Genomic DNA, 21,837 nt, shown 5'->3' with positions numbered 1-21,837 from the left:
TTATTTGTAAAACTTGATTTAAAGCTCTTGTCACTAAGATAATAGATGCGAGAGTTCTGTGCCAACGGAAACGGTCCATCGACGATTATGTATTGTTATTATTGAGATCATTATAATGTCTCAAGTATTTTTGTTTGCCAAGAAACCGTGAGAATACTATTGTAAAGTAACAAAATTTTACAAGTTAGTTAAGAGTTATGAATCAACTAAAGGACAATATTTTTTCCGTGTATTTGACATAAAAAACCTGACACAAACAAGAACTTCCGAAAACATATTCATATTTAGGAAGCACTCGAATTCGTATAATATGATCGTATTTATTGCGTAGATTCTGTTTAATCTCAGTGCGGTTGAACATATTGCGAATAAACAACACTCTCCGGCGACGAGAGAGCGCCGCTTCGCATGATTTTCTCATTTTCCCGGAACCGGCGCGTTATCGCGCACTTGACTCATGCAACTAGCGATCTTGAAATGTTTTCACGGTCTGTATTGTCGTTCAGTTTCAAAGAATATCTCATAAACTGTCCAGTGTTACCATATTAGCTGAACAAGCGCGCAAGGACCCGTTTATCATAGTTTATTTTTACGCCTACACTTCATGAGAGACGTGATCCACGTTTTCCCAAATGTATTGCTGAAACACGTTTTTAAAGTGCGATTTTAAGCCTTACCTACACAATTTTAATAAATAATAACTACGGCTCTTAAGTGCTCGTCATTATTTATCAGCGATTTGGTGAAACTAAAATGTTCGTTGTATCAAAGGTTATGTAAAATCTAAAATTAAAATGAATATTAATATAGTTTGTTACTATGTCTACTGTGAGTTACTGCATAACGATATGTATTCAATTCAAGGAAATTCGTCCTGTAAATAGTTTAACTCCTGAAGTTCACGTTATGGTGTATTTCATTAGAATTATCGATGCTTGTACAATGTTATATACCATTCGACTGCCTCGATATAATACATTCAACCGTACATAGAATGCATAACATCCTTAAGTGGAATTTAGTACAAAGGACGCGATCATTCGGTAGTTTGAATAAAAACTCGACGGCAACGTTACGACATAGCGTCCTCGAGGTCGATTACCTTCTCTATTATAAAATAACAAAGTGTTCCCTCGGATACGCAATATTTCATAATCCGTACTTCATGAGCTCTGACAACTTTACATAATAACTTACTAACATTTCTTTACGTATCCATGTATTTTTTGAATAATGCTTAATTATATATATTTTTTTTTGGTAAGTATATAATTACATTTTATATTTTCTGGGTACCCTAAATTTTTAACATCCGCATGTACATTGTAGTTAATCTGTATAAGTATTCGTAATTTGACAAACACAAATTTTACAAATTATTACGAAGAGTATACGCGAATAAGTATTTCAAAAAACCACTTAAGTGTAGTTTTAACAAGTATGCTGATTTAAAAAACGAATTAACATATTATACTTCACGTAATTCCATTCATGAAACCATTATTTAGTTTGAGCATCTCAATACTGTGGACAGTCGCAGGAAGAGGATGGCTGCACGTTTCCACGCGGTGTGTCCAAACGAAATAAATAAACGTGTGATTATCTTGGACGGAAACCTCGATCGTTACATGCGAGAATATTGGCGACATCACAGCTCTGGAAACACGATAACATTGTACAAATGTGTTATACCTCACAAATTACTCAGTCTTTGTGACTTTTTAAGAAAAAGACAAACTGCCCGGATGGACGTCAAGAAAATTTCAAATGATCGCCGACTGCGTATGTCATTTGTACAAATGAGGGTTTGAAGGTGAAGCCGGTAAGACGATTCCTCAGTACGAGTATTTCTTTCAGTGGAAGTAACGTCGTGTGTACGGTCAAGGTCTCAGGGACATTTACGATCAAACATAATTACAGATAATGTGCCCTAATGATGATGGTATCGACAGCTTAACCACTATACAAAAATCAATAAACAAGGACATTCAAGGTAATTTATTGGTAAAAACATCGAGCGGGAGATTCCAAATTGTTATTGAATAAAAGATCTCATATATCAACAAACAAGTTAAAACCAATGTTAGCTGAAAATAGCCCACTTATCCGAAAGGTATGAGTGCATTTGTATAAATCTGTTTTGTACACGAACTAAATTCATGATTGACTTTTTGGGAGTAAATTCTTTTCTGTTTAATGATTTATGTTTGAAGCTTGTTAACAGCTCATACATTTATCAGCTAAATAGTCCGAGTAATTAATTGTTATTTACACATAATGTATTTTCTTATTTTTAACGGGCACCTTGTGCACACGCAGTGTCATGGATGTCATCAACTAAACGAAAGAACGCTTTATTTTGTGAAAATACGAATTTTGAGTCAAATAATTTATAACGTGTTAGTATTAAATAAAGCTCAAAAGATATACATGTTGAGTAGTTAAGTAAAAACTTGTGTGCACCCACTTCACTCATTAGCAAGTTTGAAAGCCGCGTAGGATGAACTAGTGAGAAATAAATAACTGCTATCAAATTATGTAATCTAAGAAAATTACTACTTTTTATATTTGATATACTATTTTATATATAGAATTATATAATTTCATGAGGTCATCGTTCGTTAAAAACTAAACAGTAATTATTGTTCTATAACAAAAGATACAAACCCGAGGTCTTTATCTTATAACAAAACTTTTATTGCGAACGAGACAGTATGTAGGGTGGCTGGATATGAGTCCACTCGGTCCAATATTAATCTAACTGGTAAAACAATAAGTCTCCAGTGACCTCATGTACTTGTCATCTGTGAGTTACTTTCTTGTTGTGTCTGGTAATATTCCGCACTGTTGCTATGACTTCCAATCAGCCGATATTCAAGCCTCTTGTTGGATATCAAACTTGTTTTCCAAACTTACGGCATCGCAAATATTATTCAACTTGCGGATTAACTAGAATTGAAATCATCCATCATATATTATTTGAATCGTTACTCAAAAAACATTAAGCGATACTAATTCAATGATATTTATTGCTATTCTTTCTTCTACTCCATCGATATTTCAAAAAGACTGATACTGATTATCTTTCGCATCTACATTAGAGCTTCCATTCGTAATAAATGGGAATTTAAATGGTACAGCGAAAGTTTTTTATGAGTCATCGATATTTTACAGGAAGATGTATGTGTGTGCCAATAACAATAAAAACTGAGATTCCGACGTTTGTTGTAGCTTGTATCCTTGAACTGATTCCATTTTATGTGCAATGACTTGTGATAGCGATCGAACACTATTTTAAACAAACTGCCGTGAACCGATTTGTTATATTTATATAAACGCTTGTTAATTGCGAATCGCGTTTTGAAAACAACATCCTAACTGGATTTCTCGCAGCAAATAATATTACATATTGTTCTAAGAGGAATCGAGAACCTTGAGTGTTGCGTTATATAAAATTAATGCGAGCGTTGTGTAGGTACTCTTTTATCGATAACTTTATTGCTTCAGCCACAACTGTTCACAGTCTCTTTGTTATTGTTATGCACTGATGTTTTCATATTTTCTTCATAAACTCATTCTTGTTACAATGTTACTTGTGAAAATCGTAAAAGACATCATTTCTCATCGCGCTTTATACCCGAGGAGCTTATTTTGTATACATACTATACGATTTGATATTATTAAGAAATATAATTCAACCTTTGCAAATTATAATGACGTGCGAGTGTTGATAATTAATTTTATTCAATAACTTTTTCTGTCCTACACACGATTTGTAACATCAAATTAAATATTGCCACAGAAGATATTAATTGCATATAATAAGTAACAGCCACATCCTGTCCTAACGGCTATATTTATAATTAAAAGCTTCCGTATATGGCTTTGAACAAATCCGAGATATGAGTAACCGCGCCGTAAAGCCGCCAGATTAAAAGAATGTGGTCAAGTGTCGCTGATGCAGGCGAGGAGATCAACGCTCTCATTGTGTCGGCATAAGGCAGTGACAGAGAAAATTAGGCTCTGAATTCCACCGATATTTTTGCATGTACGAGCCGCGCGGAGGGCGGGCGGCGTTGCTAGCTACCTACGTATATATAGGATGAATCGACTGCGCGCCGCCCAGTCGCACGTTGACGCTCCTCCGCGCTCCACGTCGCTATCAACAACGCTTACTACTGCAATTCTGCTATCAAAGAATATCATTTGCTACAATAAAGACTTAAAGGACAGTGAAATAGAACAAGTTTAGTGTTGTGTTAAGACTGCTTGTATTTTCGTTGGCTGTGTGGTGAATCGTCGGCGATTTCAGCCGACCTGTAGCTGTGAGCCCGGGACGCCAATACTTAGATCAGGTGAGTTTTCATTCAACTCATGTCTGCTTCAAAACATTTACAGTTCATTCCGTTCATGTTTATGCCTAGGACTTTCCTTAAATCATTGATTTTTATTTGTAGTGGTGTTATTTCGTCTGCTCTTTTATTCAGTTGTTATTCTGTAAGCACTAATGCACGTGGCTGTTGAACATCTTTGTCGTTAATCATTCTGAAATACACTTTTCCATTTTTCATCTCTTTAAAGATTTTACATTCATTGCTTTGATGTAATGAGTCGTTTCGTAGGTTTATGTTTGCTATCTTTAGAATTAAGTAGCAAGTAAAACAGCTGTAAAGATTTGTGCACAAAAATGTTATCTGTAATAGTAAAAGAACGAATAACGTTTATTAGATGATAGTTTCAAAATATTCTATCCTGTTTTCTTGTTGGATTTCACTTCTTATTCATAGGGAATATATACTTATTTTTGATTATGAAATGATAGACACGAGAACAATGGTTTTCACAGGGTTCGTCAATATCGAATATGAGATTTAAATGCTATATTTGCAATAAATGACGTTTAACTAATGGTGTTGTAAAACATATGCTACGAAATGGACAAACCCATTAACTAACTATGATATTCTACAATATCGTATAAAGATAAGAATCGTTTTTTAACTTCACAATTGAATTGTATATTCTATGCTGTTATATTTATCAACATAATAAAAATATTTTTTCAAATGCTACGTAACCTGTGCTTTCGTAAAATATGATTTTGCTTTTCTTATATCTCGTGTAGATGGTCAATAACTAGCTATTCTTTTACTTACTACCTAATAATTCATCAGAACGACTATTTCAAATGAAAACCTTTTATATCAAATGAAATGAAGTTTTCCAACGATAAATACATTGAATTTGCTTTTCTCGGTAATAAATCACTGCACCGTGTAAAAGCTATGAAATTAAATTGTCGGACTCCCGCCGCCCAATGCAATTATTGAGCACGACAGAGCAAATACTGCGAAACGAACAATTTTATCAAACTATAATGGATTCTTCGGATACTTTGAATTTAGATGAAAAATCACTTTATTGGTTTCATTTTGTTTGTGGTAGCGAAAACTTTCATCCTTTATGAATCGAATATTAGATATTGATTGAAAGTAAATTAACCGTTATGTGATAGTAGATGAAAACTATCAGTTCCAAAAACTTAAGATGAATTTAAGATTTTTAGATAAGGTTCAATAAATATTTATTTATAAAAATCAGTTAGGTAACTCTTCGCTGTAACGAAGTACTTTTCTCTGAAGTAACACTTTTCATAATGGCACCGATACATCAAGAAAGCTTGTTACAAAGTAAAATTTATAATTAATTAATTTAATATACAGCGTGAAAATGTGTTTATAAATACGAGTGTAAATTCGTTATGTATACAATGTACGATTTCATGGCGAACACGTGTAGGGAAATTTGTATAAATTAACAAAACTTGACAGGCTTTCATTAAATCGTGCCGAACATGTATTCCGTGAGTTCCGTAATTGCCTCGTCATAACACGACCCTGAAAAAAGCAGTAAAGCCAATTAAACATATTATTACGTATCAAGCGGTTGCCACCTGAACGGGAGCACCGTAACCATTCATTTTCATTGTGCACAAACTCCCGCTAAATTAACTCGTCCACATCAAAAGATAAATGGCCGACGTAATTTTCCAAATATTTTGTTTCACGTGTAAATGAGGTTTACACAGCTGACAACCCAGTTCCTCGGGTCAAAGTCGCCTTAATAAAGATGAAGGGATGGACCGGAGAATATCCGGTGAAGACGCGATCAGACTGCCAAGTATTCAAAGCACGCCGACCCTCTCCTATACTCATTACGAACGGATTATAATTTTAGTCCATCTTTACGTAGGAAAACGCTAAGATAAATATTTTGTATGTCTGACCAACGTCAGCGCGTTCACTATCGCTCATTCCCTCATGAATGAGTAGATTACACCTAATAAATATTGTGAGGAAAAAACTACTGACGTTACGAATTGTACCTCGAATATTCACAATGTTTAAACATTATGAAAATGCCAGCAAGAATTTGTAAGTATTTTAATTTGTAAAATGTTGGCGTGCTATAATATTAAGAATACAGAAAATTGAAAGGCGCCGACAAACATTTTACTTCTTAAAATACATCCATAATTATATGATTTAGTTTTTCAACCCCGAAAGGTTAACTAACATTATTAATTCAATGTTGGAACAGAATTTACAGAATTCTCCAAAGTATAATTGTACTTGACCCAATATTATAATGTTCACTGGAAACAGTAACAGCTGTGCACGATTACTTGCAAAATACTCCTTACAAATGAAAGTTCAATGTCAATTAAAGGTTTATTTTCTTTCAAAAAAAACAAACGATTTTGAAAAAGCTTTGTGCGTTATTTCGGTTAAACTTGACCCAAATATTGTTACTGAGCGAGTTGTAACCCAGTTATGAAAGTTGCAACACTCTCGGCTGTCATGCATCCAATACACATGAATTACATTTGGCTAATGAGGAGTTCAAATTGTGCCCTTCGCCTACATATGCAGCGGACAGTTACAGACATACAGTTTGTTACACTATGTTTTGTATCTTCTAAATTTTATAGCTTTCTCGATCAAACAGTTTTAGAAAACGTATTAAGTGCTCAATATAAATTCAACACAAGACTATAAATGTATCCGGGTATAATTGAAAACGGCTACACTTTATCCGCGTCGCAACAGACTTACCGAATTTATTTCACTCAATACACCCGGCATTTAAATAATTTCAGTTATTAGGTGTACCTGGGAACTCAGTATTAGAACTCTGCTACAGCTATTTATATCTATCTGTTGTTAAGTAGGTTTCGTAAATTGTTGGCTCATTTCATTGATCTAATTTAAATCTATTTCTTTACTTTAAACCAAATCGTTAAGGTAAAACATTTAAAATTGGCTATAAATAAATCGTTTACTAGCTCTTTTTCTGCTTCTAGAATATCATTATCAGAGTTATTTATGCATTTTACTAAATCAAACGTGAGCAATCCTGTTAAATCACGTTTGATTGATTTTTTCGTTCTTTGAAATAAGAAGCACTTCAGTGTGGTTAGTACTCATAAATAAACATATAATAAACAACAAAACTAGCATTGTTCGTCATACAAGTTTGATGTTCGATTACTGATTCACACCTGCGCGCTGACAGCTCAAACAAACCTGACCACTAAGCATTACCATGGATTTTCAACCTTAATACCGCGAGCCAGCATTCTTATTGAAAACCCGGGCAAAAGCCAATCGTGTACAAGTTTTCCGAAGCGGGATCAGGTGCGGACTACGTCGATCCATAAACAACTTTGTAACTTTCCTATCGGAGTACTGGAGCAACAGTTCGATCGTAAATCTCTTGAGGTATCGGTGCGGACGGAATTAGTGTTACGACGCAATACCGCTCTTAGATACTTTACTACACTTTAATTAAATTAAGATAAATAGTCCAAATTTTACTGCAAAATGTATTTTCGTAAGAAAGTCATACGCCGACCTTCTTGAACATACCAGGCTGAGGTCGAAAAAGGTGTGTTTGGGTTTAATTTTAGCGAAATTTACACTTATAATAACGTAAAATTTGATACCGGCTCGTTATAAAACGAGATTAAATTCGCGATTGTTAAGTATAAACAGTTTACGGTATCGATTTCTCTGTTGGGGCTCACGTTAGAAACAGACTGTATTTTTAACATCAAGAGCACGGGGAATTTCCTACAGTTATTTGACTACACACAGTTCCTAGCATTGAGATTCAGTGAGCTGTAAAATAAATACCAATATGCACTAAATCGACAGCTCATCGGAGAGCTTAGGTACTGAATAACGCACTGGCCATGAATATTTCATAACTAAAATGAATCAGACTTGCGGTAACAATAATATAATCTTTACTAAGAGCTTTTAAGTACACGTTATGGGTAATAGTGCTAGGTCTCAGGTGAGCGAGTATGACCGGGTTACGGATCGATGCAGGTCATGCGGGGGTCACTGGAATCTGCTCCGCTCTACACTGAGATGAAACATTAATTACATGTAGCGATAATAACACGTACTGAAACACAATATGGTTGGTTAAATTACATCATTTACAACGTACTCTGTTATAAATCATGGAAATTTTTGCTGTAATTATTTTAAATTAATTATAACACGTAAACAGCCCCTCAAGCGACCGAGGCAAATGACGTGTGTTTAACATAACGTTCTCAGTTTTTTTTAGATCTATGAGTAATGGCTAAGAACTCTTCGTCAAATATGTTCTGAAATTTGTAACATTTAACTCTATTGTGAAGTGAGCATATGCAAAAATACACCATAGAATATACGTTTGATCACAACACTGAGTCTAGCGAGTAATGACGGAAGCCAATGACCCCATCAAAGTAATAAGGTAACACACAGTCAACTTCACAACATTTCAAGACATTAGGAAGAGTAATTCGCGTATCCCGCGCTACCCGATTAACTATTTTATAGGCTTGCTCGTACGTTTCAACACAAAACATAGCCTTTACGACATTGCTGTAACGTAATGTATGTGCAAGTAATAAGCCCGTCCCTTGTTTAATGTAAACGTTCCAAGTTTTATATTGTACTATTAATCGAAGAACTTAAAATATAGACATAGTACAGTTTACAGGAAAAACAATGCACTAAAATCAAATATGTATAAAGCTTGCTACGCTTATAATTATGGACGTGTTGGTACGTCATTATATGTGTAGTAAAAGGTATTCCTCCTCACAAAATTTGCGTGAATATCTTCGCTCAACTCTATGTAATCATATTACAAAATGGCCCCGAGAACTGACCGTATTACGTGACATGATGTTGCGGATATGATGTTATCTCACAGAATATTTCGCTTTGAATTCAAGATCTCGGTCACGACAATATTAACTAAAGAGATATTCAGATGAAATATAGGACTTACGTTTGAAATTTTCGTAGCGATGTTGAGATAACAAAGATGGGTCATACTCGCTGAGAAAATTTTCTACTGACGCCAACGTATAAAGTTCTTAAGAAGTTATGTACTTCGAGTGCGAGTGTGAAGTTTGTATCGATCATGATCGATTGTGTTTCATATCACAACTTATTAAACTCTGCCTCAAGTTTTCTCAAGCAGGTGTTATGTAGCGTTTTGTTTCGAGTTTAGAACACCTTATTAACAATATCGAAATCACCTACTTAATGCAATTTGTGTTCGTGAGGAATGAGAACAATAATTACAAGATTCAGGTCGTGAACTATGGTAGGTATTCGATTTGAAAACTCGTTCACTAGGTTTATTAGCAAGTTGTTTGTTGTTCTTTGCCTGATATACCGCAAAGTGGCCGATCAAACTGTCGATAACATTATTTGGAATTGTTACAAAATCAATGGGTTTATTCTTTTTATGTACAAAAATTGAGGTTAGCGATAAATTCACCGAGTGTTTTCAGTAGACTTTAATGTCACACCACTTTGCATGACTACCGAGAAAGACATCACACTATCAGACATAAATCTGTTTTGCAATAACAACGCAGCACGGTTTCAGCGTTTTATCTAAAGCCTCATCTTTTACTACCTATCACGATAGTGGCTTTCGTCCTTCAATACTCGTTTAATATAGATAGTTTGTATCCAACGGGGACTTATCCGTTTCTGTAAACAAACCTCAATTACTGTTCAATCTCTTGTTACACGACGTCAAAGCTATTTATCATAGTCGTCAGTGTCATTGTCAACAAGCGGAGTGGAGTCCTTGGCTGGTAACCTTCTAAGAGGGAAATTAATACTGTGATCCGCCGATTTGTTGCCAAGGCTATGTCCTTTGAGTAGGACTCGCGGGTCCGCCAGGCCTTGGGGTATTGATGCCGTGAACGATTTCGCGGTGAAGGTCCCACGGTCACACTTCCCATCAAGGACTTATTACGTTACATTTCTCGAGTGTTGGATCAATTTGTATAGACATACACACATTACACACGTGTCGGAATATTCTTCCTCCTTCAATTAATAATTTATAACTCCTGTTAGTAAAACTGTTGAAGGACAAGTAAATAAGGACGTGATATTTCAGACGAACTTGGTATTACATCCCACATTTTCGCTTGTAAATCCCTGCAAGGCAGATGAGTCCGCCCACGGAAAGAGCTGTGCGCCCACGAACGCCCCTTTTAACGTTATTGTCTAGATTTTACGATTTATTATACTAGTTTATTTTTAAACAGTTATTTATTGCGAATAAATTCACAATATTGTATAAGTGATGGAAACGTGCAGTAAACGAAAACAAAGTCTAGCCGCGCTACTGATATCAGCCTTCCACATCGTTCTATAGTAAACAGCGGTACAAATACTCACCCACGCAAACCGACTTTCGATAAAAGCTTATAAAAATACATTGTTTTTATTGCAAAATAGTTGCCCTATAATCCCTGCCAATGTGACATAAAAATCCTCGTAGACTCTTACACATTCATATTTATAAGCAAAGTACATTACGCTCTGTAAATCAAATATTCGTTACTTTCATCATAAACGAATTTCAGCCACACACGTTTTGTTTGGTAGATACATACGTAGATAGGTGATACGTGCGGGTCACACGACTGAAGCTCCGTAATTGATTTAACTCGCGCTTTTTACGACCCAAATGAATCTATTGAGTTTCCATTTATAAAATGAGTGCAGCGTCACACTTTTGAATTATTTATATATTAAAACGTACTCTCCTCAAATTATTTATGTAACACGGAAAGTTAATTTAAAACTCTATATTTCTTTTGGCAGCAAGACGCGACTGAACGATATTATTTGGCGCCAAACGTAAATAAAAACGGCGTCGTTGTCGCCACTGATACATTATTCTTGGTGAGCTATCAAGAGATGCCACTGCATTTTTAACACGCATATTACAAAAATAATTCTGCGTTAAAACGTCGACTCCATATTTCATTCTATTGAAATTATTTTCTTTATTATACATCTAAAGTTAGCAGCATGGTAACACAAAGCTTTTACTTGACATTATTAAATACATAGCTTACTTTGTTATAACTCACTGGTTCTAAAAATGGATCTGACACGTAAGATGATTGTTATGATTCACAATAAACAAAAAATCAGCATCCGATGAAGGAGGGAAAAATAAACGGAATGAAAATGTGTCACCGGATCGGCAAAATTGTTTCGATGAAAATGTAATATAAATATTATGTAAGCTCGCAAGAAATCGAGATTGTAAACAATCGTAAGCTCTTAGCGTAGTCACTGAAACGTCATTAGGATTACGATCAGTGATTGTTGATTGAATGCTTTATAATATAATATAATAGCAGCTCTAATACGTCATGGCACGTTGTTTACGATACAAAGACGCCTGTGATATTAATTTACACAACTATCGTGGGTACACGTACCAATGCGAATGCTTTATTTACGTCCTACGGCTGCTGATCAGACTTCATTTCAAATCCAAACAGTATTATTTTCTGAAAATCTAAAAACAATTTTACAAAAAAAATGTTTGAATTGTGATGTTTCTTGCCAAACTTCACGTGCAAAAATGTTTTTTGTTTATTTTCAATGTACGCACAAAAATAACGAATAATCATCAACAAAGAACTCGAAACAAAAGTGTTCTGCTATTCATTTACGTAACATGATTATATACGAGTACGTATACGTTTTTATTTAATTTCTGCAATGTTGTCAAACAGATGTGCGGAGTTCCGATGAATTTAATCACGTTGATTTCTAGGGTTATTCAACCATTCAGCGGCAGCTGCTGACGCAGAGGCGTATCCGATCTATAAATATTTCCGAACATGCATGTCGCTCTAATGTTGTTTTTGTAGCAAAAAAGTGCCAGTTTTCCCATTCCATAACTAAAACAAATGACGTGGCTCTACGGGGAAATACTGTGTCGAATCTGAAGGGTATAATATCATTTCTGTCGAGGTCAGCAAATAAAACCAAGGCGAAGGTCAACTATCAAATTCGCACATCAACTGTTACATAAACTTTTGTTTTATTCTTTAAGCCTTTCCGTATGTTTAATGTTATAACATCTGCGTAGGATTTCGAGGTTGTAATACGAAATCTGTAAAATAATTTGTTATAACATTCGTCCAGGTGTCGGTGACCACTGAATAATGAAGAGTTTTTAAAATAATGGCGTAGTGTAAATGTTGCGTGAAATCTTATCTGATTTGAAACAAGTGTAAACGAGCGTTGGTTTCTGACGTGGTTAGCCGGTCATTAGCTGAGCGCGCGTCATGGAAGCGAGACCGAGTAATGAATGAAACTGAAGCTCGCCAACTAAACACCACGTGAATTTATCTCGTTGTGATTCGCACTCGAAACCATTCTAATGATCGTTAGTAACGATTTAATGAAATAACAGTTAGGAAAATGCGTAACATAATGATAATCTCGAATAAAGACCTGCCTTCTTTATTAATAATGTGTGTAACTTTTCATTAGACTTGACCTGTATATAATTTTCGTTGAATTTTTATTAATATTGTTATACCTTTGTTTTAGATCAACGCCAAAATATCGGCCATGAAGGACGAACGTGCCAGCCTCCCGCGCGTGCGCATCGCCGTCATTGGCAGCTCCAGAGTTGGCAAGTCCGGTGAGTGAAATTATATACTCTCCTCTCATACATAACATCTCTATCACGAAGCACTTACAGAAGTCATCAAAACCCAGTTTATAGGACAAGTAAAAATAATATATCAAAAAAATGTTCAGGAAAAATCCTAATATTTTAATTTAATTGTTGTGACCCAAATGTTTGAGAGTACTTGTCATCGTTTGATGGATTTCATATTCCACGGAATCGTACTCGACGAATATTTTTCCACTTACTAGAGTTAAATCAATGGATTTTCCCTATAATTTTATCACAGCAAAGTTTAAATTTAAACACTTTTGACAATAGCTATTATACAGTTAGCCGACATAATAATTAGGTATAGGTATATCGAATCGGACATAGATACCAGAAATATAAAATAAATAAATCTTAATTAAATTACGTTTTAAACATCAACAATTACATATTAAATAGGCTTATTTCCTTGAATAACTGTTGTAAACAACTCGAAACAAATTCAGTCCTTGAAGAATTGTTAACTAGATTGATCGAGAATAAACTACTGCAAACGAATAATTTAGTTAAACAATAAACAAAATTTGAGTTACAAGCCTTGACCGAATATCTAAGGAATCTGACCTACATGGTGTTATATAAACTGTGCTAGGCCAACAGCCTAATGACCTAGATGATATAATACCGTGTAACTTCAATCATACTTATTTTCGCGAGTGTCAGTCAACCTGTCACTACACTAACTGTTACTCTTTTATATTATTGTAACATCCAAATATCTTTTGTTTTTCCTCTTGAAAAAACAGCTAGTTACGTAAACAAAATGATGTGTATATTTGTACGGTACATTAACTTTCAATTTCTCGGTGAAATTCTATCAATATTTTCTTTTTGTTTCAGCTCTTATAGTCCGGTATCTTACCAGAAGATACATCGGCGAATACCATTCAAATACAGGTTAGTATTTACGCAAGCATGTAAACTGATAATAATATATAAAATCACGTAACAAGTGGAACAATTCACTGACTTTACGATTTCCTTTCAGATCTGTTGTACCGACAAACAGTACCAATTAACGGCACTCCGGTTGAACTAGAAGTTATAGATGTATCCGGTTCTAATTCAGACAAATTCCCCGCCGAACAGGTAAATATCTTGTTTAATATATTGCTTTTATATTGTTATGGAACCTTAACTACACGTCGAAGGTTACAGTAAAATAAACCGACGACAACATGAAGAGGAATTTTCTCTTTGATCGTTAAATATTTGTGTAAGCATGTGTTGTAACTGTGTATGAACCGAGGAGTTCAGCAATGAAATAGTTTATAACGGCATTTAAAATATTTACGTAGTTATTGACCCTCCAGCACTAAAACAAACAACGCTCACCAGTTGTGAGCACGACACGAACCATCGTAAACTTTAGCCTTCACTTTGACCAAAGCAGTGAAAATACTGTATTTCAAAGGTACTCTGAAATAACACTAACGTTAAAATATTATCAACAGTGAACGAGTGTATAAATGTAGGTTAATACACCGGAACCTTGTCCGATGCCTACTAATCTTCACCTTCAACAAATTAAAGTGTAAACTAAACCACTTCGACCTCTAGTTTCTAAACAATAAATAAGTTCACAAATCAGAGAAAGCTTAAGGATGTCGAGTATTCAGTCTGGAAGGTCAAATTTTTTCAACTATTTTATGTCCAACATTCTTTTGACTCGAGAATAATATTTTATGACGGCACCAATTTAGACAGGATTAAACAAAAATTGTTGATATTTTCGTAACCGTAACACAGCTAATTATATTTTTACGTTTCATTTTGAACAGAAACACTGAAAGATCAGCCGTTTTATAAAAATAGTCCAATCATTTTATTATAGAGTCGATGTAAAAGGAACGGTTGCTACCATACTACTGGTACTGATAAATAGATTAGATATTCTCGGATTCTAGCAACAAAGTTTCACAACACGTCAAACCATTGATCCGAGCCCTTCCGCAAACAAAACGCACTGGTGTCCGTAGTCTGAACACGCTTTATGTGCATATAACTGGGTTAATCGCCTCAAATAATACTAGCAGCATAAAATGGCTGCAGGAGCCGCTCCAGTGACCGCACTATGAATACGATGACTCACAGCTAACACTGATATTATTAATAGCCGTTACACTATCTCAAATTCGAACACCTCAACTTGATATTTGATTGTCAGTTAAACAGTTGGAATCCGAACGACGACCGCCCCGCACTGTGAAATTAGAATATCGTCTGAAGTTTACAAAAATATTTTTCTGGGCATCCTTAAAAATAGTTCCTTTGAGTAGTTGAGCAGACCCAGCTTTGTGAGAAGTACGCACCATATTTCAATGTTCATCGTAAAATCAGTCTTTGTGAGTGGACCGTGAATGGCGAGATATGGACGCGTGTCCACGACACTTTACGAAACAGAGCTTCTGAGTCTTCCTTTAGCGCTATTGTCTATATTTCGATTATAGAGGTCTGCTTTTATGCTAATGCTTTTTTGGACGTCTACAATTTGTATTATTTATTTCGAACCACTCGACTTTCGAAACCGAAAGAAAACCACTCTATTTCACACAAATCGTAGCATCCTTTGGTAATTGTATCTCTATTGCACCGTTACCTTATTAGGTTTTAGCGGTTTTATAACTCTAGCAAGGTCTAATCGATGAACACAAATATGAGGAGCTGCGCAATTTCTTGTAGAAAGTCTTACAAGCTTACTTTGAAGTTCCGTAATAAACGTTACCTCGAAAGAAGTCTTACATATATAATTAAAAACTTTTTCTTGGTTTATTGTCCTGAGCAAAACAAAGCATATAACAGAAGCCGTTCAATTACAACGCCAAAGAACTTGGGAAAAATGTAATATGAAACATAATTTGTAAATGCTATTGACCAATATTGCGCACTTATGTTTTAATTCCAAATCATTGGTTTTGTGAACTCGATATTTGTAAGGTTTAGTATTAATGACCTTTGTTAACGTCAATTCGAACTTCCTGTTGGGTGTTTTGATCGACAAAAACAAATGTAGCGGTGCGATGGTGTTTCGACAACAATGAGTGCGTACACTCGTATAGGTCGCCGGTGTGGGACGTGTGTCGCGGCGTAGCTGGAGTCGCGTGGGTGCGCCCGTGAATCGCTTGCACGGCTAATTTTAAGCCGGAATGTTGGCTCGACGACGCCGCATTAATTAAACATTCTTCTTCGTCTAGCCTCTTTCATGCAAAGCATTTGGAAAACGGCTCGCTGATGCGCTTAAATTGTCTTTGTACACAACTCTATATATTTCAAATTTTTCAAACGAAGTAGACATTAAATATCATTATATCTCACACTTTCATTCCTTATCGTACAGATGAAGAATGAGGAAGACGAAATTCGAAATCGTTAAAATGCCGACATCTATTATTTTGGATTGAAGTAGAAATGTCAAATCTGGCACAAGCGCATTCCTTGGACAGTTAATTAGGTAGATATCCAATGATCACAACAGATGTGACCTATAAAAACTCTCCTTAGCCATTATAGAGTTTAAGATTAGTTCAGATGTTCGATTTAATCGATTACACTATCCACTAATATTAGAAGTTTACGAGTTTACGTACGCTCTGATAGATATTCATAATTATGTGTTAACATGAATTTCATTTCATACTTCCGTCATCCAAACCGAAACACAACATAAATTTTATCGAGTTAGTTTGTAAAGGAATCTAAAACGTAGTCGATAAATTTGCGCGTGAACTAAAATGCGGATTTCATAATTTTATATACGATGACATCTTGAATAATTTATTCTTAAAATAAATAAAAAAAATCATAGACTTAGTATTATTAAAACAGTTTTCACATATCAGTTCAGAATAAAATGAAACCTTCCTTGTTACAGATCCAGTGGGCAGATGCTTGCCTGTTAGTGTACGCGGTGACAGACCGCAGCAGCTTCGAGTACGCCACTGAAGTGCTGAGCGCGCTGAAACGCGCGCCGACCGGCGGCAGCCCGGCACACGGGCCCGCCGGCGCCGCCGCGCCCATGCCACTCGCGCTGCTCGGGAACAAAACAGACCTCGACCACTTGAGACAGGTCAGTATCTCATAACATCGATAACATTTCAAGTGTGTATTGATTTCCACGCCAACCCCGGCGGAAAAGTTTATAGAAAATATATCTATTCCAATGTAGACGACATACTTTATTTCACTGGTATATTTTGCACATGCAGACGTAATTACACTTTCGTAGCCTTGTGTATTTTATACTCTTATATCGGCGTTAGTTATAATGCTTATTTTTAAAATAACTCGTGCATGACCCGTCCCGTATTTCATAGGACGAACGTGTTCGCAAAAATATCGAGCTTGAAAGCGCCACGCATTTTTGATAACGATCTTTCTAAGTAAATTACGATCAATGCAAATGTCTACGACGCCACGTCTAGCCGTAGTTATATTCAGGAGATGTACTTCATTTAAAATACGTAATACCGAATATTTATTTGGTACACACGTTAATTTCTTTAAAAGTAATGGTGTTTCCGACACTTGATGAGTATTCACAATATCATATAGTATATTGTACTAATTTAATTTAGTTACTTACGTTTAACTTCAAAAGAAATAATAACAATAAATTTTCCTTTTCTATTACATCTTCCTTACTTATTTATATCACCTTTGTTATAAATAATGCTGTTTTTGTTCGAGAATAATTTAATTTGCACGTAAATACAGATGTTATCTGAAGCTTGAACACGAACCTTTTTAACTGTAAATAGGAATCTATTACTCCTTTGTACTGGAGATTGATCACGATATTTCTAGAATATTTGAGGAGGTCGACCTTCACCTTTCAGCGATCGAAATAAGTCGATACAGGATCGCTGTCACGATTACATAACGATCACGTAACATCAATATTGGGAAGATTGACATGTTCCTGCCTATCTTGGTTTAGGAAATCTAGTTTTAGAAGTCGACTCCGATTTATACACCTTTACAACCGTTTACAATTTTACTACCATTGATTTCTCAATTCAATAGTATAACATTTGTAATACGTTCATATGTTTTATCAAGAGCTTTCACACAAATTTCGATTGGGCCCATATAGTGTTTTTGTAAACTTTAAAATTAGCGCCAACAAATCATTTTTGGAATAGTATTTTTAGAAACCTTTGTAGAAGTCCAATACAAAATGATGATAAGCAGAATTGTAAAGTTTCACGTTGTTTGTATAGCGGCAAAGACACGAGACAGTCCTCTATCGCTATTGAGTCTTTTGAGCTCTCACTGAATGGCAGAAGTACAGGTATACATAGAGTTAGTAACAGACAGCTTTTGTGTACCGCATAATAGGTAGACAGGGACGCGCTTAGAAACTGAACGCTCAAACTCATATCTGTGAAACTTTGCTTGTCGCCTGAAAGCTCGACAGACAGGCCTTTGATATAACGGCAATATCAAGTGTTATTAACACCCCACGTGTACATCTTTGTCGGTTTCATAACTTTATTATAAATAAAGAGATCTTTCCTCGTGCCCTTTTTGAGGAATTTTAAGTTATTATAACTTTATTCACGCCTCCGTGACAACTTTAAACTTTCAACGACAAAGTAAAGCTGATTAAATATTATATCACGAAGGCCATGTAAACACTCTGAAAATAAAAGTAGGTAGTACACACTCCTGACCTTGTTTCATTATGTAACAAAATTTGCGTAATTTAAACAACGGCTTTACAAAGTTTACTTCGAATTCATTACTGTCCAACAACACCGTGATACTTGACTCCAGTTGGAAAGGATCAAATCGCCATTTAGATTTAAATACTTTCTGACGTAGGTAGCGTTATTGTGCTCGTAGTTAGGCTAGAAATAATTGGAACGAGTTTTAACAAATCATTATATTTGTCAACAGGTTACAACAAAAGAAGGCCAGGCGATAAGTGCAGCTCACGGCGCTTCTTTCAGCGAGGCGAGCGTAGCAGACAACTCCGGTGATCTATACCGCGCCGTGGACCGCTTGCTCGCTGAAGTCCGTACGCCACAGCGTACGCGCAAGTTCTCGGTCACCAAGATGCTCGGTTCACTAATAGGTAATTATACTAATTATCAATTAAATAATAATAATATTCTATTGGAAAAATCTTTTTTTTATCTTTTCAACCGTGATTGTACGAGTTACTTATGCAAAATGTTTGTATTGGTTACAGGTGGTGCAACAAATAACAGTCAGACAAACCGCAGCGGGTCGGTGGTGGCGTGCCCGCGCGTGCCCGCGCCGGCGCGGCCCCCGCTGGCGGCGGCTGCACCCTGACCGGGCGCCGCGCCCGCGCATCGCGCGCGCTGATGCCTCGCCGGCGCCGGCGCCGTCTGGCTCGCCTGCTTGCCCGTGGCCGCTCGCTTCGCTCCGCCACAGCAGCTCTCCGCCACTATTATTTGAACAAACAATAAGTGATGTTTCTTCGTGGTAGTGCTCAGACGGTGCTCGACTCGCGTTAACCTCGTGGACTTGTCGCCAAAGACCATCCTAGTCAATAATATAAATTATATGATGTGCATATGATGACAGATGCACGCTGAGCTTTTATTCATTTTGTGCTTGGATCTCGCGCTGTATCAAAACCAAAGTGACATTTTTATTTGATCAGTTATATGAATTTGATGTTTAGGTAATTTTGACAATAATTGCTATAATATTAGTAGCTACGATGTCGTGTTTCAACGCTGATACGTAAGTGCCAAAGATCTCCTAATATGTATTAATTCATCGAAGAAAGTGTTTACTTACAAATCTAAAAATTAAGACCTTTTATTAACTCAGTAATTAAATACTCATTTGCATAATATCAACACTACATAATTTGCTGTTACATATTATAAAATGTTTATGAAATGTCTATAGAGATAAACAAAAAGTTATATTCGTAGATAAAATACCTATAATATAAACGTGTAAAACGTTCGAGTACCTTATACATATAATAATGATATTTGTGATAAGGTGCCTGACTCTCTGTACTGCATGTACCTTCTTATGCGTGTATATCAACTTGATATGGCCTAAATTTTTCTACTTTTTCACAGTATTATTAATATAAGTTTTCTATAGGCTAAGCACCTATGAATCTTGTAATTTACTCATGTATGACCCTATTTCATTACGTCTCTATGATAAAAAACTTTCGATTCTCAGAAACAAAATATTTCTGAAATATTTTGGATAAAAATTGATTCAAGCCTTTTATTCGGCCTAAACAGTAATGAATTAGGGGTTAATATCAAGCAATTTCAATATTAGCCGTTGTTGTAAAATAGTGTAATTCAGCAGTTTATAGAAAATGTATCGTTACTACAATTTGTATGTTTCCAAGGTCTAGCATCAGTAGCTAGCCGTCATATTGTTATACGTACGTGTATGCTATTATTTCTAAAGCATTATAGTCATCTTCTAGTCATAGATTAAGGGCTGTGAAAAGACATTTAGAATGTTTTGGAGTGGAATGATTTACGAGACAGTCTGGATAACCAAAGATGAATGTAACCTGCAAGTATTGTGACACAGTTGTGACTGTGGGTAGTTTAGGAGTAGTGGAATGAAGGAAAACTTTCGGTTAGTGGAATATTGTTATTAATAGTCAGTAGGCCTAGCAAGTGAATGAACTGTAAAGCTAATATACTGTAAAAGTCGTGTAGCTAAAGACACGTGTTCAGTAGTGATTTGTGATTTTTGCTAGGTTTACTGATGGCCGCCGCTCTCACTGTAGCTAGCAATAATCAATAATGTTTATACATCGATCAGATGTTATTATTCTGAATGTAATGATTATAATATTTAAGTAATTGTGTATCGTATTCGTGGTCGAGCGGTGGACTTGTAATGTGTATACTGTATGCCTTACATATTAATATTAGCTATGTAGTTATCTAGCCACTGTTTAAATTGTCTATTCCACAAGAATATTGATGAGAACAAGTCAAGGAGTGAATTGTAAATATTTGTAAATTGTTAAAGGGACTAAAATGTCGGAACTGATTGGAATAAGTTGTAAATAAATTTAATTGATTAGCTTTAATAATATTAAACGTTTATAATAATTATATTTTTCTTTTCTTTCTTATATCCTTTACCCACCGAAAATTTTAAACATTTTTGCAGAGAGATATGTCTAATGATGACTGTTCACAATTTACAATGAGTCATCTTTATACACTACAAGGAAATAAGGAGAAAACGTACTTAAAGCTTGGTGGTCTTAAACCTAAGTCTCCGGAGCCCCATGGTTAATGAGATGATATCAAACATGTATGGATCACATCACAAACCATGTATGGATCTTTATCAAAGCATCAAGGAGCAAAATGATACAGATGTTTTCTAATACGACTACGCTCCCCAATTAAACGAGGAAAAAACAACCTTTCAATCAAGATTTCTACACTGTTTATAAACATCAAATTGGCAAACCCATAAATAGCACATAGTGAGTAACAGCACTAATCCGCACTTAAGTATACAATTCAAATAAGTACACAAATACGGAACAAAATAAATAACGCCCCATTATTTTACTCTCGACGCCTATATATCAAACGAAATCAAATTAAACTTTGTATATTCTATAAACGAGAAGAAAAAAAAATACACTACAAAAGAGTTCTAATTTATATATCCTCTCAAATAGACAGGGAACACTGTTACCTCATATAATATAATCTAAATGGATGCTAAACCCACTGAGGAATGATAAATGCGAATGTTTTTATC

The 21,837-nt window shown here is 35.4% G+C and overlaps 1 protein-coding gene across 1 annotated transcript; it reads left to right on the top strand.

Annotated features, from left to right (window-relative positions):
• The first annotated feature begins 4,137 nt into the window (after positions 1-4,137).
• LOC142987610 (ras-related and estrogen-regulated growth inhibitor-like protein) lies at positions 4,138-21,170 on the top strand. Its single transcript, XM_076136490.1, has 7 exons — positions 4,138-4,355; positions 12,957-13,050; positions 13,930-13,986; positions 14,078-14,178; positions 16,961-17,155; positions 18,988-19,165; positions 19,283-21,170. The coding sequence occupies exons 2-7, from the start codon at positions 12,978-12,980 to the stop codon at positions 19,384-19,386; spliced, it is 708 nt and encodes a 235-aa protein (XP_075992605.1). The 5' UTR covers positions 4,138-4,355; positions 12,957-12,977; the 3' UTR covers positions 19,387-21,170.
• Positions 21,171-21,837: the final 667 nt, after the last annotated feature.

This window comes from Anticarsia gemmatalis, chromosome 3 (assembly GCF_050436995.1).
Source record: "Anticarsia gemmatalis isolate Benzon Research Colony breed Stoneville strain chromosome 3, ilAntGemm2 primary, whole genome shotgun sequence".
Taxonomy (NCBI): Eukaryota; Metazoa; Arthropoda; class Insecta; order Lepidoptera; family Erebidae; genus Anticarsia; species Anticarsia gemmatalis.
The sequence above is the reverse complement of the archived record's forward strand: the minus strand, read 5'-3'. Positions and strand labels throughout refer to the sequence as shown.